Genomic DNA, 19,456 nt, shown 5'->3' with positions numbered 1-19,456 from the left:
GTGTGTTACTGGTGAGAGAACAGATAATACACCAATGGAATACAATGGAGACCCAGAGACAGTTGGCATAAATACAGCCAACTGGATTTCACAAAGGAGCAAAGGCAACACAATGGAGAAGAGCTACAGGAGACATCTTTTCAACAAACAGTACTGGAACGAGTGGACACACATAGGACAGAAAAATCAGAAGGGCCTGGGGATGTGGCTCAGCGGTAGAGCGCTTGCCTAGCATGCGCTAGGCCCTGGGTTCAATCCCCAGCACTGCAGAAAACACACAAACAAACAGACAAATGCAAAACTATATAACTCCTGGAAAGCAACATAGGAGAAAAATCTAGACGAGCTTGGGTTTGGCAACAACTCTTCATATGTAACACACAGGCACAATCCATAACACAAAGAACTGATGAGCAGGACTTCATTAAATTAAAAACTTCCACTCTGAAAGACACTGTTGAGACAATGAAAAGACAATCCACAGACTGAGAGAAAATACTTGCAAAAGACATATTGGAAAAAAGATCGTTATACAAAATAAAGAATTCTTTTTTCTTTTTTTGGCAATGCTGGGGATTGAGTTCAGGGCCTTAAATGTGCTAGGCAAGGGCTCTACCAACACTCATGAGGAATTCTTAAAACTCAATAATAAACAAACAACACAGTAAAAACTGGGTCAAAGACTATAAGAAATACCTCATCAAAAAAGATACACAGATGAACCAGGTGTGGTGGCACATGTCTGTAATCCCAGTGGCTCAGGAGGATCACAAGTTCAAAGCCAGCCTCAACAACTTAGTGAGAACCTATCTCAAAATAAAATATAAAAAGGGCTGTGCCCCTGGGTTCAATCCCCCAGTACCAAACAAACAAACCAGATGGTAAACAAACATGAACAAATGATCTACATCATGTCATCAGATAAATTAAAACATTGCGATACCATTAAATGTCCCTCTAGAATGTCCCAAATCCAGAATACCAACAGCACCAAGTGCTGGTGAGGATTTGAAGCAATAGGAACCCTCACTCCTGGTGGGAGTACAAAAGAGCAGAGGCACTTGGGAAGATAGTTGCATGGTTTCTTACAGAACAAGACATTTTTATCATATAATTCATGCTCCTTGATATTTGCCCAAATGAGCTGAAAACTTATCTCCAAGCAAAACCTGCACACGGATATTTATAGACGCTTCATTAATTGCCAACACTTGAAAGCAACCAAGATGTTCTGCTGCCAGGGAAGGAATCAACTGTGGTACTTCACACCATGCAACATTATCCAGCACTAAAAGAAAAAGCTATTAAGCTGTGAAAGCCTTGGAGGGAACTGAAGAACGTGACAAGTGAGGGAGGTGGAGGCTGTAAGGCTACATTCTAACATTCTAACATGTGACAATGGAAAAGGCCACGTGTGCAGGCAGACACTGGAAAGCCCCATGGCTGCCAGGGGAAGGATGAACGGGTGGAGCAGACTTCCAAGGCAGGGAAGTCTCTGTAAGACACTCCAACAGTAGACACATAGTTATCATGACACACTGGTCAAACTCACAGAGGAAAACGCCACAGAGCACTCTGGACTTCTGTGGTGACGTGTAGATATAGTTTGGGTTCATCTGCTGCAGCCCATGTTGATAATGGAGCAGGCCACGCACAGGTGGTGTGGGATACATGGGAGATTGCTACTTCTCAGTTTTGCTGTGAATTTAAAACTCTAAAAATTTTGCTTTACAAAAATAAAATCTTAGAAATGTTTCCTGAAATAATTTCGGATGTAATAGAAACCATATTAAATGAGAATTGAGGAAAAAAACCAAAGCAAAGTCCAGTGTAGTGGTGCACGCCTGTAATCTCAGCAACTCAGGAGGCTGAGGCAGGAGGATTCCAAGTTTAAGTCATTCTCAGCAACTCAGTGGGGCCTTAGGCAACTTGGTGAGATCCTGTCTCAAAAAATAAAAAGAGCCAGGTGTGGTGGCATGCACCTGTAATCCCAGTGGCTTGTGAGGCAGAGGCAGGAGGACTGTGAGTTCAAAGCCAGTTCAGCAACTTAGAAAGGCCCTAAGCACCTTAGCAAAACCCTGTCTTTAAATAAAATATTAAAAAGGGCTGGGAATGTGGCTCAGTGGTTAAGCAACCCTGGGTTAAATTCTCTGTACAAAAGAAAAAAAAAAAAGGGCCAGGGACCAACATGGCTCAGTGCAAGAACCCTGGTTTCAGTCCCCAGGAACAAAACAACCACAACACTCCCCAAAACCAAACCAAAAAAGGGACAAAAAACAACTGCTGGCCTTGAACTTGAAGAAAACAAGTTTCTATGAATTCTACAACTGCAAGGAACTGAAAGCTGCTGATAACCTGAAGGAACCTGGAAGAGGCCTGAGCCTCAGATGTGGACCCTGCCCAGGCCAACACGACTTCAGTTCTGTGAGTCCCTGTGTGGAGGAAGTGGCTGAAAATAACCTGGACTTCCAATCTACACGGCTGGGAGGCAACAACATGTTATTTTAAACTGCTAAGCTTATGATAATTTGTTATGCCACAACAGAAAATTCATATGAATTCTTTTTTATTCCCTCTATAGTTTTCAAAACAGAAGTTGTGGCGTCCAAAAAGCCAATACAAGCTCTTTTACATGTAAGAACGGGTAGAGGAAAGCAGGGTGAAACAATCTGAACTATATGAGACAAAAGAGCTGCAAGCCCTTTATTTAAATCTTTTTTCATTAAAATAATAAACATACAATTTCTTAGTATTCTTCTAGTAAAGTTGTTCAGAGATGCTACAGAAGTGAGTTTTGGGTGCTATATCTCCTTTATTAACTTAATAGCAGCTTTATATCCCAAAGTGTTTAGTATCCTAACTAAGGATCCTTCCTTTTAAAACCCCCTTTACTGAGCCCACAATAATACAACAGAAAATACAACAGAGTGGCCTTACACACACACAAGCTCAAGTAAGTTTTATATCTGGCCATTTGTTGGGGAGGGGGTAGTGAAAGAGGGAGGGCACAGAGGTACGGAAAGTCTGGGTGATTCTGTCATTCATTCTACTCTACAAACAGGGGATATAAATTTACAGATTTGCTTTTCCTAGATAGTTTCTGTAGATCTCAGTGTGTGCAACTCACTACTGAAGTGGGATTCTGATGCCTATAACATAATTTTCTTAAAAAATAGACGTATGGTTCTTGAACATATGCCAATGGCATCATGTGATATTGAGAATTCAGAAAAATTTAGCTGCACTGGACTAACATTCTATTGGACTGAGAATCTGCCTGCCTTTAAAGTGGCGCCCTCCCAAGGGATTTCCAAAGGAAACTCTGACTACTTAAAATATGGCCTTAGAACATAGCCACTGTGTTAGACAACTCTAGTCTGTGGATCAAGTTCAGACTTCAAAGTGAAGGCTTAAAAGTTTTCCAAGGCACAGACAAAAATACCCAAATGGTGGATGACACACAGCTATACATACAACACATTTCTACAAGATTTAAAATGCAAGGTCACTAGTTCAGGCTTTCTCATGCAAGAAAACATACAAGATGGCAAGTCAATCACAGTTGGAATACATGGACTGTGCTGTAAAAGATGTTATCATTCTGAAAACTTGGATACTTTTTTACTAGTAGCAAACTTAGCAACAAGCCTATTGACTACTTACTAAATGTGACTCTTGATTTAATTTTACAATCAGAATCTACTTTAAAATGTTTGATGATATATACTAATAGTATTAAGATGTTTCAAAAAGCAACTTCTTGGCATGGTGGTACACATCTGTAATCTCAGCGGCTCGGGAGGCTGAGGCAGGAGGATCTTGAGTTCAAAGCCAGCCTCAGCAAAATTGAGGTGCTAAGCAACTCAGTGAAACCCTGTCTCTAAATAAAATACAAAATAGGGTTGGGGATGTGGTCCACTGCCCCTGAGTTCAATAACCAGTACTGCCCCCCACCCTGCACCCCCCACAAAAAATAGCAACTTCTTAATGCTCTTTCTAAAGTAGTCTTACTTAACTTTCTTGGATCACAGAAACAGATGAAAATTCCTCTATGAACTCTACGGTCCAGTTTTGAAAGCTAAAACATCTAAGGGAAAGGAACAATGCTGCTTATGAATCTTTAAAAAATAAAAGTTAGCTTTCTTCCATTAATTGAAAGATTAAGTTACCCACCAAACCGTCTGATGCTCTTCTAACCGAACTTGATTAATCCAACCTGGCTAGGGAGATGCTACTAAACAAATGAGGTTTTTATTTCAAATCTTTTATTTTAGCCAATTTATGGAAATTTCTAAAATGCACACTATACTTCTGGATCTCTCACAATACATCACTGAATATAATTTGAAACACTCTTTCTGTAGTGAAAAGCACATGGATCCCAGTTAGAAAAATGTGAGTCCAAGTTCCTGTTCTGCATGTAGAGGTGGGCATCCTGGGGCAGGTTATTTCACTTCTCTGACCCTTTCTCTGAAATGGGATGAAAACACCTAAAACATAATCAAGAGCTCCATACACGCGGCCATGGAGGCCAGGACTTCCTAATTCCTACCCAGTTCCTCCTGCCTTCTACATGGGGACTTCTGACCTGCTGGCTTTCCATTAGGTGCACCGACATCTTGGGGTTCTCTGGCCACCCCATGCCCACTCATGCCTCAGTTCCTCACAGATGTTTTCCAACTGCTGACTGAAGTGCCCTTTTTCCACCTGATAATTGCTACTTGGCCTTAAGATCTGGTCCTGATGGTACCTAACCCAGGGAACCTACCACGCAGGCTCCTTGCCTCCTCATGCCTCTGCTGCAGTTCAATACAGAACATGTTCCAAACTCTTTTAAGAGACCTGAAGATCTTTGACAACAGACACTGTATCTTATTTCTTTTTGTACCCATGGCAGCTGGCAAGTGCCTGGCACTATCCAAGTGCAGAATAAATCTGTACTGGATGAATATCAAAGCCTCAGAATTGTGTGGGGAGAGGCCAGAGCATTTGTGTCCTGCTGTCACCTCACCTGACTTTTTAATATTTTTTCTCAGTTGGGGATGGACATGATACCTTTATTTTGTTTTTATGCGATGCTGAGGATTGAACCTAGCACCTCACACAAGCTAGACAAGTGCTCTACCACTGAGCCACAACCCCAGCCCTACCTCAGCTGATTTTCATCACAACTTTGTAAGGAAGTACACTGGTTGCTAGTTACCCACTTCAAGAAAAAAGGAACAGGCCAGTGGGGTCACAATTCCCCCCCTCCCCCCACCCCGAGACCATGAAGCTCTCCAGTGAGCTCTGATGTGTGGTAGAAAAATCATTTTATGGCTGGGGTTGTGGCTCAGTGGCAGAGCACTTGCTTAGCATATGTGAGGCACTGGGTTCAATTCTCAGTACCACATAAAAATGAATGAATAAAATAAAGGTCTGTCAACATCTAAGAATAAATAAATAAATAAGTAAAATGTTTAAAAAAAATTACTAAAAAAAAAAAAAAAATCATTTTATAACATCTGCCTTTGCTCTTTAGAGTCCCTGTTTTCTTTTTGCTCTTAACAGCTTTTCAAATAAGATCTTGTAGAGTTTGGGGTGTTGCACTGAGGAGGGCAGCAGGCGCATAAGCAGTCTCCTTGCTTAGTCCACCAGTATGTGGAATGAGTGGCTGAAAAAGAAGTTTTAAAGACATTTTCACACATACTTTTATGTTTTTTGCAGAACTTGAGAAGCAAGCAACAGCAATTCTAACAGCAGCTACCATTTACTGAGTCATGCCCTGTGCTAAGTGTTAACATGTATCGCTAATTTAACCTAAATAACCCCATTTTACTAATGAGCAGATAATTGGGGGAGCATTCTCAAGGGAACAAAGCTGCCAAGAAGCAGACAGAAGAATTCAAGTCTGCTGAATTCCAGTCCAAGTTTTTCACCACTTTATTACACTCTGCTTGTTTAAAAAAAAAAAAAATCCTTCACACTTCTCTTCAAGAGGACAAATCTCCAGACACCAATACTCTATTCTCCACAAACTGGAATCTACTTTCAGCTGGGTGTAGTGGTGCATCACTGTCATCTCAGCTACTCAGGAGGCCATAGCAGGAGGATCGCAAGTTCAAGGCCAGCCTGGGCAACTTAGTGAGACACTGTCTCAAAATAAAATAAAAAGGGCTGGGGTACAGCTTAGTGGTAAAGTCTTCAGGGTACAATCCTCAACCCACACATACACACACAGAGTCGGGTCTGGACACACGGTCTGGCTCCACAGTCTGCCTCAACCACGCAGCCAAGCAGCTCTCCTGGTGCTTCCTCCTCAGAACTGAATCTATGTTCTCTCCGCCACGCCAGCTCCACTCCTCATCAGTTCTGGCCACCAGCATTTCTACCAGGTGGCTCTTCGGTCTCTGCTCCCTGCAGGCTGGGGGAACACTATCCCTGAGCAGTTCCTCTCTCTCTGGACTCTGTCCCTGACTTTTAGAGACTTTTTTTTTTTAATATGAAACAAATCCTGGAAAGAATACTCTTTTTTTTTTTTTTTGCGGTGCTGGGGATCGAACTCAGGGACTTGTGCTTGCAACGCAAGCACTCTACCGACTGAGCTATCTCCCCAGCCCAAGAATACTCTTTAAAAACATCAAAGGAAAATTTTATGCTCAAGTTGGGCTTAAAAAACATGATATATGCACTGTAAATATTTGTTGAATGAATAAATGATTAGATTCAGAGTAAGACAGTCACTTCATACATTAAGTCATAGTAAGGTTCTTGCCAAGCACTACGGTTCTCAGCACTTGCCAGCCTGTCACAGGGCAGCACAGCAGAGCAGGCCTCCAGCCTGGAGGAGCCCACTGCTCGCCAAGGCGCCCGCCCAGGTTCTAAGCATTGAGGGCCTCCCTCAGACTCGTGAGCGCCCCGGGGCCTGACCCCGTCCACTCTCCGTAAGTCCTTTCTGAATCTGTCTTTTCAACCTTCCTCCGGCTTCCCCGCTGACCTTCTGACTATTGCAGCTCCTGAGTGCTGCCAGTCTAATCCATCTTGTCCAGTTCTATCATTTTATCTTTAAATTGACGTTTGGATCACATCTAAAGCTTGCTCATAAGCCACAAGGCACCCTTGCCAAGTGCCTCATTTCGGTACCTAGGTCTCTCTACAATTGGCTCCCACCTGGCCTTTTCAATGCCATGTTTCATCCACAAGTTCGTTCACTTAACATAAACTTACCAAATGCTTATTAGGGAACCTGAGGCGTTTAGGTAATATTACGTTGACTAAAACAGTGACTATCATTGAGGAGCTTTTGGTGTTTAACTTAACGACAGCTCTAATATAAGGAAGTCCAACAAGAAAACAAGTTGTCCTGGGAGTTCAGGAGCTAACCCGGACATGGGTTTGGGACATCTTAGATAAGGTGGCATGTGCTAAGGTCTCAAGGGAAGGCAGAGCTTGGATGTGTCAGAAGGGGAAGGTCACTGCAAAAGTGAGGAAAATAACAGAAATGAGAGTGTGGGAGGAAGAGTTCAATTTTCACACACTGTATATCAAATAGACCAAGAAGAGGGGAAGCTGCAAAGGCAGGTTTAGGGCTAAATCCAGACAATTACAAATGCTTGCCAAGGCCTGGACCTTGGTGTTTATGTATTCAGCAAGTGTTTCCTGACGGTCTACAAAAGGCCAGAGGCTGGATTAAGCCCAGGGAGAGCAGCTCACAGTCTAACATAAGGTACTAAGGGTCCCACAGAAGACTGTCGTCCTCCCAGGCATACCTACGATGGAATGCTGGAATCACGTGTCAGATGAACTGCATAAGGGAAGCAGCAGAAAGGAAGCCATCTGACAGTGGCAGCGAATAAAGGCTTAAAAGTTATCGAGGAAGACGACAGGCCTGACACTCGAGTGGAAACAAGTGGAGGGGAGCAAAGAGGGAAAAACAAAAGTGAACCGTAGAGTTAGAAAATGAATCTGAGCGGCAGCTGGCTCTGGGGGTGGGGACTGACCAGGAAGGAGTGTGAGGGAGCTCTCTGGATGATGGTCATGTCCATACCCTGACAGAGGCTTGGTTACACAGGTGCGTGCATTTACCAAAACGCAACAAATGTTCATCTAACCTCTCTGCATTTTACCATATGCAAATTTATAGATCAAAGAAAACCCTGAAAACACACAGAACCCAAGCTGAAGGGCTTAGGGGTAAAGTGTAAGATACCCACAGCTTATTGTGAAATACATTAAAAAAACTAAGATGGACTGATGATAGAGCAGAAAGCAAAATATTGACTATAGACCCTCAAAGGAGAGTTTATGGTGTTCACTGTACAATCTTTCAATTCTTACTATTTGAAAAATTTCATAATAAAATGTTGAGAAAAATCTAAGTGTACAGGATGAAGTTTGGGTTGTTTGGCAGGACAGGGGGAACCTAGAAGGAAATGGAGGAGATGGCGGTCTGGAGCCTGGCGGACAAACTCATTTATACACAGGGGTTTGAGGTGCCCAAGGCATTCATGCAGAGATATTTGCCAGGGAGATGGAAACACAGGCCTGGAGGTCAGGTATTTCTCTAGGCTGGTTCCAAAACACCTCTCTACCTCTGGGTGTTTCCTCCCACCTGCATCCTTTCTTTCCAGCTTTCTCTGCCACCCCTGACCCTCCACCTCCAGCACTGTGCGATTAGTTCATAGCATTATCATAGATCACTAGAATGGAAATTCTTGGGATAAACAGAATCAAACACAGAATATACACTTTGTATTTCATGAAGCAATTTTCAAACAGACAAATGGATAAAACCTGCCTTAGTGTTTAAATATCCAGATCTTCAGGCTCACACTGAATCTTGGCTCAAAGGGTAGTTTTTACCCACCCTCCCCACTCTGAAGTGTACACACGCACTCTCTTCTCTATCTTAAAAGGCACCATGTAAGTGGGGAAAATAACTTATACCTCACAGACAGAAATGAAATTCCCACTCTCAAATTCTTAATGTATCTGATCATCTGTTAGATTTTTTCAGATATTTCATCTTGCAGAAGTATAAACAGAGGAAGCAAATACTTATTCTTAAGTGGCAAAACTATGATTTCTTTTCCTTTCTACCATTCAGAGTTTATAAATTTCTTTCTTTCTTTCTTTCTTTCTTTCTTTCTTTCTTTCTTTTTTTTTTTGCAATTCTGGTAATTTACTCATGGGATATTTTCAGAATAAGACTGTTTGTTTTTATTAGTTTGTAAATTTCTCATTATTACTCAGATAGATGGACAAAAAGCCCATTTTTAAAGAAAACCTTTAGCTACATAGCCCTCAGACCCTAAAATCCAACTGCTGGAAAACTTCTTATCAAACCCAGGTGAATGATTCTCCCACTCCCCAGGGGACAGCAACCTTCCCAAGGGGAAGAACCATGTCTTGTTCATCTCTGAACCTTCTGGCAAGACCCACAGCAGTGCCCACAGTGAGCACCCAAAGAGGGCACCAAGAAATGGCCCGCACCAGCCAGTGGAAACGTGTTAGTTTACTGTTAACTTAACCAGTCATTGTTCTAATTTTGAAAGGCTGCTTTTAAAAAATGGTCTTTTAAAATGAACTCAGAGGACACCTTTCTATGCTCAACCGCCAGAGAGTGCTGCTAAGGGCAAGGAAAGAAGCTGGCTTCAGCTCCTCCCATGAACTCTAAGAAGCGGCCAGAATAAGCCACAGTACCCCCAAGCCCAGATCCGCACAATGGGAGAGCAACTCCACTAAGAAAAACCAGGAGTAATTCAGACTGCAACGGGCTCTTTGTGAACAGACAGACTTGGCCACTCCAATACCTGAAGCTCTATCGTTCCACAGAAGCCCTGATCCCCTAAATCTGCAGAGATGCACCTTGGCTGCTGGACTCCAAGGCCACTTCCCACGTGGAAGAACCTAGTTCATCTCCTACCCACTGCCTGCCCCCCCCTGCAAAAAACATGTTACCTTTTCCCCCCTCTCTCTCTCTCTGTCTTTCTCTTCTTTCTTCTTTTTTTTCTCAGCGTGCCCGTCTGTGTGGAAGCTGGGAAGTGGTGGGGCAGGGGTGGCGACTCCAGCGTGCGGGACACTGGGCGGAGGGCCGGGTGTCACTGCGGCCTCTCCCACTGTGGCAGCAGACAGTCCTGAACTTCTCTTGGACTTTGAGTGCCTCTTTTCTTTGTGCTTCTCCTTGTCCTTCTTCTTTTTGCTCTTCTTTGACTTCTTTTTCTTCTTGATTTCCCGGTAAGAATCATCTATCACTAACTCGCCAGCCTCTAGCTCCCCACCAGAGGACGAGTCTGATTCTACTAGAATAGGTTCAAGCCCTGAAAGATCAAGGTTAGCACTGTGGGGTTCTGGAACCTGGGCAGCATCGGGCGGGCAGCCTTCAGGGCCAGGGGATGAGCGTGGGTCTGAGGATGACTTGTGCTTCTTCCGGGCCGTTTTCAGAAAGCTCTGTAACTCGTGTCCTAGGAGTAAAGCACCTTGCTCATCCCGAGCTGACTTCTTAGAGGACTTTTTCATAGTTGCTTGTTGAGAGGGGTACTGAAAAGACTCCTCATCAACTGAGCTGCTTCCCTTCTCCTTTGGTGAGAGAATAAGCTTCATCTTCAAGCCATCAGGCTCACGAAGGGTCAGTGTCTCTGTGTTCACATAGAGAGGCTTCATTTTTTTGGATTTGTGGGAGCTGCTGTCCTCCAGGGAGAGCTCCCCGCTGCTTCCGCTTCCTTTCTTCCGGTGGTGTTCTTTTCTACTTTCCGAATGGCTTGAGGAGCTGGAGGACTTCTCCCCAGCCTTTTTGGAGGACTTGGAGCCTGTTGCCAGTGGGGAAGTGATGGCTTTCAACAGGTCCATAGCTGTATCAGCAGGTTGTGGGCTGGACTTCTTCTTTTTCTTCTGTGATGATTCCAAAGACGAAATGTCTGGAAATAATCAAGAGAAGTACTGTCAATAAGACAGGAAGCAACGTCCATCAAGTTTCTTCTTTCACCAAAACACCCAACTAGTAAGAGGAAGAGGCTGACAGGAGTGGTGTGAAGGGACACCCTTTGACTCCTAGCTCGGCGAGGTGCCCGTGTGCTTCCTGGTTTGGTAGTCTGCCTGTGACCCTCGCGACCATCCTTGTCACTAAAGTCGTTTCTCTTCACTGAGTCTTCACAAGCAACCAGAGAGCAAACCCAGAAGAATCGACTATAGCTGTGGATTAGGGGTAGTTACAATTTAGATTAGATTGCAGATCAAGTAGCATTTGTTTCTGTGTTCAGGAAAACTCATTGCGGTAAAGCATTTGTCCCATCAGCTATGTGCATAACACAGCTAAGACACTGGTTTTGTGAGTGGATACACACTGGTTGAGAAAAGACCCACAGATGCAGGCCAGAGGGCCCAAGGACCACATTGGCAAAAGGGAGGCTAGATAACATGGCACAAGATAAGTGGATGATGGGGGAGAAGGAACCTGGTACCTGGTATATCACAAATGAAGACTGTTCTTCTATGCTGAATCCTCCAAAATACCAGCCCTCCACCTCTCTCCTCCTTCACACTGGTTTATCGGCACTCAGAACAAGAACCACTGTCCTGTTAAATAGGCCACTGAGTCAGCAACATCTGGATCCTTTTCCCCTACCCCGACTCCAAGAACCAGCGAAGTGTGTTGCCCCTTCCCCTCCATACCTGCATAGTAGTAATCATCAGAGGAGTGCTTCCTCTTCTTCTTGTGTGTGTCCGTCCCCAAGAAGTAAAGTTCACTATCCTGCAATTAAAAGGAAGAATTGGCCAATAAGAAGAGATGTGGCAAGGCAGTTTGGAACTACACTTTGATGGTTTTTGACTTTGGAAAACAAAGAAAAGCATGGAAAATAATCAGATGTCAAGATGTTTATTATTCTTTTCTAAAATTTTAAGAAGATACTTTCATTTTCAAATATTAGGAATTATGATAAGAAGTGTAACAATTTTTCTAACTTAAATGTTTAGAACTTACCTTAAACTTCTTCTTGGAAGAATTCCTGACCTGAGCAGCAATTTCTTCCTCTTCCCTTAAGAAATCTTTGTAAGAACGTTTCTTTTCTCGTTGGCTTCGGCCAGCTGCAAGTCCTATGTCCTCAAAGCTGTGGTCACCATCAAAGCAATCTGAGCAAAGGTTAATTTGGGAAAGGAAGTGAGAATGTCAAATAAGTAGCAACCAAATGTAACAGTCTCTCCATTCCCAAGTTACAATTGTTTCAGTAAGTCCACTGGAATACAGGGCTAAACTCAGGCGACCTGGCTGCAAATACAAGAATCAAACTTGAAGAAACAATGTTTCCATGCTATGCAAGGCCCAAAGCTGCATCCTCAGACATGATTTCCTAGTTGTGATTTGACAGGTAGACACAGACTTGCGGAGGTAAGGCTGAAAGTAATGATTCATGTGCTGCGCTGCTCTGTGGGAGTCCAATATGATTCCTATCCCCAGACTCCTGCACACTGGAGCTGGCAAGGACCAAGAGTGCTGCAGGGGATCTCCCCAACAAACCAAGACTCATTTCAGACTCTCATGTTGGAACCCCTGTCCTGGTTTTCATTTCCACGGGCCCAGTCTGGGGATGACGTGGAGGCTGAGTGTCATAACAGTGCTCTGGACCATCACTTGGGAGCCTAGGCTGGGACGCCCAGTGCTGGTTCCTACATCCACGGGCTGCAAGTATTGAAGAGGATACCCCCTTTGGAATGCTTCTCAGATAAAGGGGCCATACCTTCTTTCTTCACGGAGTCATCATAAGCCATGGTGGTCCTGCAGGGCCTTTGAGAATGTGTCACTGTGTCCAGGCTCCTTCTCGTCTACAGGACCAGGTCTGAGAAATAAAGAAGGAAAACCCTTCTGTAATGCGAAATCTGTGGAGAAGCAACCTTCCAGGTGGAATGTGCAGCGATCCAAGGGCCGACTGGAAGGGCAGCAAGAAATAAAGGAGTGTCTTGTCACCTCCTCATTCTGGTTGTAAATATACTGGGGTTGAAACTGCAGGAGGTATGTTAAAATTAATTAGATTTGAGTCATGAATTAAAGTTGTCATTTGGAGAAGTATATAAAATACTTCCTAAATAAAAATTATTTCCAAAATTAATGAGAATTTCTGAAATGCCAACAGGACCAACAACATAGAGACAGGGTAGAAACTGACATGAAGTCAGAGGAGTAGGTTCGATCGTGGTTACAAGATGCACAGGTAAAGCAAGATGCAAAGGAAGACAGATTACACCAAATGCTTGAAGACCACAAAATCCTACCAACTGGATGGGAGAAACAGTAAAATTTATTGCAACTTAAAACAGAAATAATAACAGCATAGAGATATTTAAAAACTTAAATTATTTGGTTCACAAAGTGTGTAAAAGTAGGTACACTTCTCATAGTAGTTGGATATATGAGAGTTTAACACCAATAAGCCTTTCTTAAAGGCTAGGTGAAAAATACAGAGAATTTTCATTTGTTGATCTGTACGATTTTTAGATCTTTATTGATTACAATTAGTATAATTTAAGTGTTCTATATATCATATTGAGGTTTTAGAATGTTTTCTGAAGTTTAGATATGCATTTGACTTTGAAGATGACTTTGCTATATGTGGCACTGGAAGGTGAGGTTCTTCAAAGACCTTAGGACAAGCAGGGTCACAAGTCCTCCAGGAAAGGTCTTTGCAGGATATTTAAAGTATTAAATAATTTGAAAAAGTTCTCATACAGTTAGTCAAATGCTTAAAAGTTGACCTGATTAGTCATTTATTTCCATCTTATTTTACCTTTATCATTATAAATGGGATTTAGAAATACTGAAGGATACTTCCATGACACAGTACTAATTCCTTCAGGTGGGTACAAATAATAAGTAAGTCGCTTTTGTGAATGAAAAGGTGAACTGGATTAATAGGGGAAATGTTCACAAATCAACATTAAAAAAACTTATTTGTACACTTAGATAAAATACAATACACAAGTAGGTCTAAATTGAAAACAGAAGATTGACAAGAATAATTTACAAGATCAAGAAAAGAAGTACAAAAAGTACTTATCCACTCCCTGAGAAGTGAACTGATGAACGGACTTGCTTAATTAAGAGAAACTAGAGTGAAGTAAAGAAACTAATTGGCCAAAAGCAAACTGAAAACTGCTTGTTCAAAAGGCTTTTTCAGAGGATGCAAAGGGGATATAAGGTCAGGCCTTGTGTAAAAATGTGAGGAGACAAGATAGGTAACGTGGCCTGGCCAGTTGTTCATGTTCCTGCATTTAAATACTAATTTTTCTTGAATGGGAATCACTATCCTCTCCTTCTCACCCAAGTGGTGCTGTCTCCAAAAGGGGTGAAGATGCATCACAGGGAATTATATCTACCCATTTGAAAATGGAACGTTCTCTCACTGGCACCACAACATTGAGTTTATTAGAAAAATATACAGATCACATTGGTTTTCACAGACTGATGATGCCAAAGAACTACAATAGCTTGAGACCTCCAGTTAAATGCTTTTCATGTCTAATGGGTTTTGGCAAAGAATGTTTGAGAAATAATGGCAAAAACAAAAAATACTTATTCAATCTCATAAACACAGACTTCATCTGTGGTCAACAACAAAATGCACTTTTAAATTTAAGCAAAGGCAGGTTCTGAGACTTACGAGCTGGCCTGCCCTTGGCAATCAAAACAGAAGAGTTGAGCAATCTGGTCAGAATAGGAGCAGGTGGTGGCTCTGCAGATAGTATAGAAATGCGACTGAGACTTCATGGGTATGAAAAAGCCCTCCTTGTCTCACACCGGAGTGCTCTGAAAAACTAGTGCAATAAAAAAAAAAAAAAAAAAAAAAAAAAAAAAAAAGCTGCAAAAAGGAACAGAAAATTGGGAACTGTCCCTCAGAGGTAGGCCAACAGAGAAACACGCTGTTGTTGATATTATGTGTGAGAATTAGGCCTGCTATTGTTTAAATCTTTTTTTTGGTACTGGGAATTGAACCCAGGGTCTTAGAGCATGCTAGGCAAGTATTCTAGCACTGAGCTACACCTCCAGTCCTAAATCTTCTGAAAGATACTGAAGAGCACTTTATAATTATAGGATTAAATATAGAAAAAATTGAATGGGACCTGAACACAAATCCAATCCAAAATGGGTTGGGGCAGCCAAGAGCTTGAAAAACACCTTGGACTACAGTACTCACAGACTGGGAAAACTGATTGGCCCTGAATTTCTAGGCTCTTTAAAATCAGGGTATTATTGCAGCACAGGGGTTAGTTGTGGTTGCTGACTCATAAAAGAAAGATGATATCAGATAAAGAAGTCTCAAGCAACAGGATGAAAGAGAGGCAGAGTTCAGGCAACATTTATACAAGGTTGAATGAACCCCTGATGTTTCTTCCAGGTCTTGAATATTATCCAAGATAAATTCAGGGTTCGGGGGAGGGAGGAGAGTGTGAGATTAATGAAAAAGAAAAAAATTAACTTTGCTTTTTACATTAGAAAACATAACTACATTAAATGTTGGCAACTGTAAAATAGGTGCGAAAACACATTCTCCTGAATTCCACGATTTAGGAGTTTAAAATTTAATGTTGTCAATTTCAGGAGAAAGGGACAGTTTTACAATTATGTTCGTCTCAGCGTGCTAAGAAATGACAACATAAGTAAAAGTTCATTATTTCATACTGTTTATGGAAGTAAGCATGCCACTTTTAAAAATGCACGTGCAGGAAACGTTCAAACTGTTAACTGGCTGTGCTGGGACTTTCTTCAGTCCATGGATACCGGGGAGGTGGAGCTGCTTTTTCCACTTGGAGATAAAGATTCAACTTGCATTCAGGCACAGGTTTTCTGGATGACCAAAGTATTTATAAAAAAAAAAATCGAAGTCATCAGATGCAACATTTTGTTATTTTGAAAATTCAAAGTTGTAAATACAAAGTTTCAGAAGGTGATCTTTTGAAATAATCTGAGCCCCAAGCTTCATCATCCCAGGTTATAAATAAGAACCGAAAAAAGGAAACAAATTAGCCCTGTGAACTGGGCAGTAAGTGAAACCCTAAGATCCACGTCTAGTCCACGTTGAGCACTTTGTCCAGGATTGTTCTCCTTTTCCTCTTCCTCCAACACGCCTTTCAGGAACTCCCTGCAGGTAAAGGCAGACAGATGCACATCCAGTTGTTGCCAGTTGCAGAAATTTTGTTGCCATTGGTTGGAGGATAGAAGCAGCAGATGTCTTCTTATGTTCACGAGGTTTCCTCCGATCTCTGGAACCCAGTCGCTCGGAATTCTTGCCACTCCCTTGTCCAAGAACCTACCTATGCAGCACTCACAGCCCCTGCCAGCTCTGGAAGCTGCAGATCCCACAGCCCGGGATGAGGATTGAATTCTCTCATTGCAGTGCAATTTAGCGGAACCAGGACCACCGCACAGATCGGCTGACAAGACACATTTCCATGAGACCAGCGATACAAATTTTGACAAGCCCTGTGCGATCAACAGGCTTTATTTTGGATTGAGTATTTTATTTATTCTGCTACGAGGCGAAACAATCAGTCACGGACGCGGCCGGCGGAGAGGAGAGAGGAAGACGTTTCTTCTCTTTTGCAGGATTTAAAATAAAGTGAACCTACGAGTAGTAATTGCGGAGGGAAAAGGGGCCTGTATGGAGAAGATTTCCGCTACGAAGGCACACCCTGGGTGGCACGCAAAGAATGCACACAGTACCAGGGAATTTATGCAAACTGCGCCCCAGGACCACCAGTTGTGGGGTCCGCACGGCAAACCCATGGGGTTCTCCCGGCAGCTGTGCAGCAACAGCTAGTTCAACAAAGCTCTGTGAAGAGGCGACGAGGAGCTCCGCGCAGCCTCTCCCGCCGGCCCAGGACACGGCCCTCCCGTCGCCGCCGGCGCCCCTCTCCCCCGAGCGCCGGGACCCCACGCCCCGCCGCCCTCCCGCCCGGCCCGGCCCGGTTCCCGCGCGCCCGGCGCCCCCGAGGGCGGAGCCGCGGGCAGGGGGAGGGGCGGCCGCGGCCCGCAGGCCCCCGGGGCGGCCGCACGCCCCCTCCCGGCCCCGCAGCTTTCCCGCCTTCCCCGTTTGAACAGCTCGCGCCCGCCTTCCTCCTTCGGCCCGCTCCAGCCCCTTCCCGGGGGCGGCTGCGGCCGCTACTCCAGTCCCCGGCTCGGCCCCCGGGCTAGGCCGCGGCGGGCCTGGGGCGCCCCCGCGGCGCTGTCGCGGGCTCAGGGCGGCGGGTGGCGCCGGGTCGGGACCGCTGCCGCCTCGGGGTGGGGGCCCAGCCCGGCCTCGTGGGGGCTCCGCTCGCCGCTACCTTCACTCGGCTCGCCCGGATCCCGCCTCAGCGCCGCCGACCGCCGCCATCTTGGAGAAGGAGAGAAAAGCGCGAGCGGCCAGGGAGCCTCAGTCGAGCCCAGAGCGCAGACTCCGACTCCAGAGGGGGAAATCCCGCTCAGAAAGAGCGCCGAGCGTATCGAATGAATCTGCGTTTGCGGAGCCCAGCGCTGGTGTTGAGTGAGAACTTGCTCTGTGCCAGGTTTGGGCTAGTATATGGTTCAAAACGCACTGCAACCCTGTGAGGTCGGTTTTGTCGCATTTTGCAGAAGAGAAGTAGGTTCAGAGAGGTTCAGTGACTTGCCCAATGATGGAATGAGATGGGAGGCAGACTACTACTCCAAGTCTTCTGCCTCTTAATACAGTGCTTTCCCCAAAAGACTATAGTACTTCTTTCGAGATATTTTTAAACAGTAATTCCCCTATTTGCAAAACTCAGAGTCATGCAGAGTAACAGCAATGTCGCTTACTTGTAATTTAGCATCTATATTTGGATATCAGGGCAGGGAGGTGAGGTGGAAGAACATAGCTTTGCAATGACACACTGTAAAATAATTTGCATGCCTATTCATCCACATTTCTCCACCATAAATTATGTTCACTTAAAAGTTAGAAGCCGTATTCAGAGATGAGATGCCATATGCAGGAGAGAACTTTATTTTTCTTATTTACTGTGAAGAACATGGACAGATGGTTAGGCATTACAGTGTACACAACTTGTTTTAATATGAAGACTTTATTTTCCTAGCACTAGTATTACGGACTACATTGTGAGTAGTGAGCTCTCCATCATGGGAGGAGTCCAAGCAGACGCTGGGGTTCTAGTTACTGTAAAGCAGGGTTAGAGATACACACTGGCTTCTAGAGTTGTGAACCCCATGACACTATGCAAAAATCACCTGTATGTTTTTCTGGGACTTAGGCCCCATCAAAGTTAAGAAATTCTGTCCTAGCAGGCTAGCCATTCCAGAACTGGATGAGTACTTGAGGAGGATGCAGCCCCAAGACAAAGAGGAGAGAAAGGCAGCTGGTCTCAGGCCTCACAGCTAGTGAGTGAGCTGATGAGGATTAGAAACCAGAACATTAGACTCTGACTCTGTCCTCTTTTGCCTTATCCTGCTCTACCTGCCTCTGTGTGGAGTAGAAGACTGAATTTGTTTAATTGCTGCTCTTCCATCTGTCAGATGCTGAGATGTTGAAACACCTGTGACAAAGTTGCTGAGTTTATTCCCAAAAATGTAGACGCAAATAATAACTAAAACTGATGTCATGACCTTATTTTCCTTCATCTTTGTCCTATTCATCAAAAAGATAGGCAATGGCCAGGTGTGGTGCCCTACTCCTGTAATCCCAGTGGCTCTGGAGGCTGAGGCAGGAGGATTACAAATTGAAAGCCAGCCTCAGCAACTTAGCAAGGCCATGTCTCAAAATAAAACATAAAAAGGGCCGGAAATGTGGCTGGGTGGTTAAGTGCCCCTGGGTGCAATCCCTTGTACCAAAAAAAAAAAAAAAAAAAAAAAAAAAAAAAAAGCAATGAGTTTCACCAAGGGGGAGAAATGGCATTTCTGGGGCACCATGTCTGATGTTAGACTTTCCTTGGAGATGTTTAAGAGCCTTAGCCTTAGGACTGTGTTTCCTTTTTGTTATTTATTACTGGATGTACTAGTCAGGAAGTTTGCAGTTCTAAGTGACAGAAACCCAACTGAAAATAGTTCACTAGAAAAGGGGAATTTATTGGCTAATGGTATTGAAATGCCCAGTGCCTTCAGGCATGGCTAGATCCAGGGAGAGACTCAAGTTAGTCTTTGGGGTGCTTTCCTCTGAGCTGGCTTTGGTGGTGACTCCAACAACTCCAGGCTTCATCTTTGCTGCGAACAGTGTCCCTGGGGAGGGAGTTACTTTCCCCCCTTTGCTTTTACAAAAGTCATGGGACATTGACTTTTTTTTGCCTGAATTGGGTCATGTGTCCAAACAGAAAACAATCACCATGAGCAACAATGTGGGGTGTCCTGAGTCACGAAATTATCTCAGATATTCACCCCCAAAAGTAGGGTAGGGGTGGACCCAGGGAAATCAGGATGTACGGTTAGAAGGGTGAAGGGATGTTGGGTGGGGAAAAGAGTAGCTGTCCCCCCATGCACCAC

The 19,456-nt window shown here is 44.0% G+C and overlaps 1 protein-coding gene across 5 annotated transcripts in view; it reads right to left on the bottom strand.

Moving 5' to 3' along the window:
• The window catches only part of Hmgxb4 (HMG-box containing 4), a 32,939-nt gene extending 15,549 nt beyond the window's left edge, over positions 1 to 17,390 (bottom strand). For 3 of the 5 annotated variants that reach the window (XM_047550829.1, XM_047550830.1, XM_047550831.1), the window contains exons 1-5: positions 17,293 to 17,347; positions 12,714 to 12,812; positions 11,960 to 12,108; positions 11,650 to 11,728; positions 9,940 to 10,895 (exon numbers count right to left, since the gene is read on the bottom strand). In XM_047550829.1, the coding sequence (XP_047406785.1) occupies positions 9,940 to 10,895; positions 11,650 to 11,728; positions 11,960 to 12,108; positions 12,714 to 12,744 (1,215 nt within the window). In that variant the 5' untranslated portion in view covers positions 12,745 to 12,812; positions 17,293 to 17,347. Of the gene's footprint in view, positions 1 to 9,939; positions 10,896 to 11,438; positions 11,554 to 11,649; positions 11,729 to 11,959; positions 12,109 to 12,713; positions 12,813 to 17,292 lie in introns of all 5 variants that reach the window. The other 2 variants (XM_047550832.1, XM_047550833.1) reach the window with 2 other exon arrangements.
• Positions 17,391 to 19,456: the final 2,066 nt, after the last annotated feature.

Source organism: Sciurus carolinensis, chromosome 4 (assembly GCF_902686445.1).
Source record: "Sciurus carolinensis chromosome 4, mSciCar1.2, whole genome shotgun sequence".
Classification (NCBI taxonomy): domain Eukaryota; kingdom Metazoa; phylum Chordata; class Mammalia; order Rodentia; family Sciuridae; genus Sciurus; species Sciurus carolinensis.
Note: the sequence above shows the minus strand (reverse complement) of the source record. Positions and strands in the feature narration are given on the sequence as shown.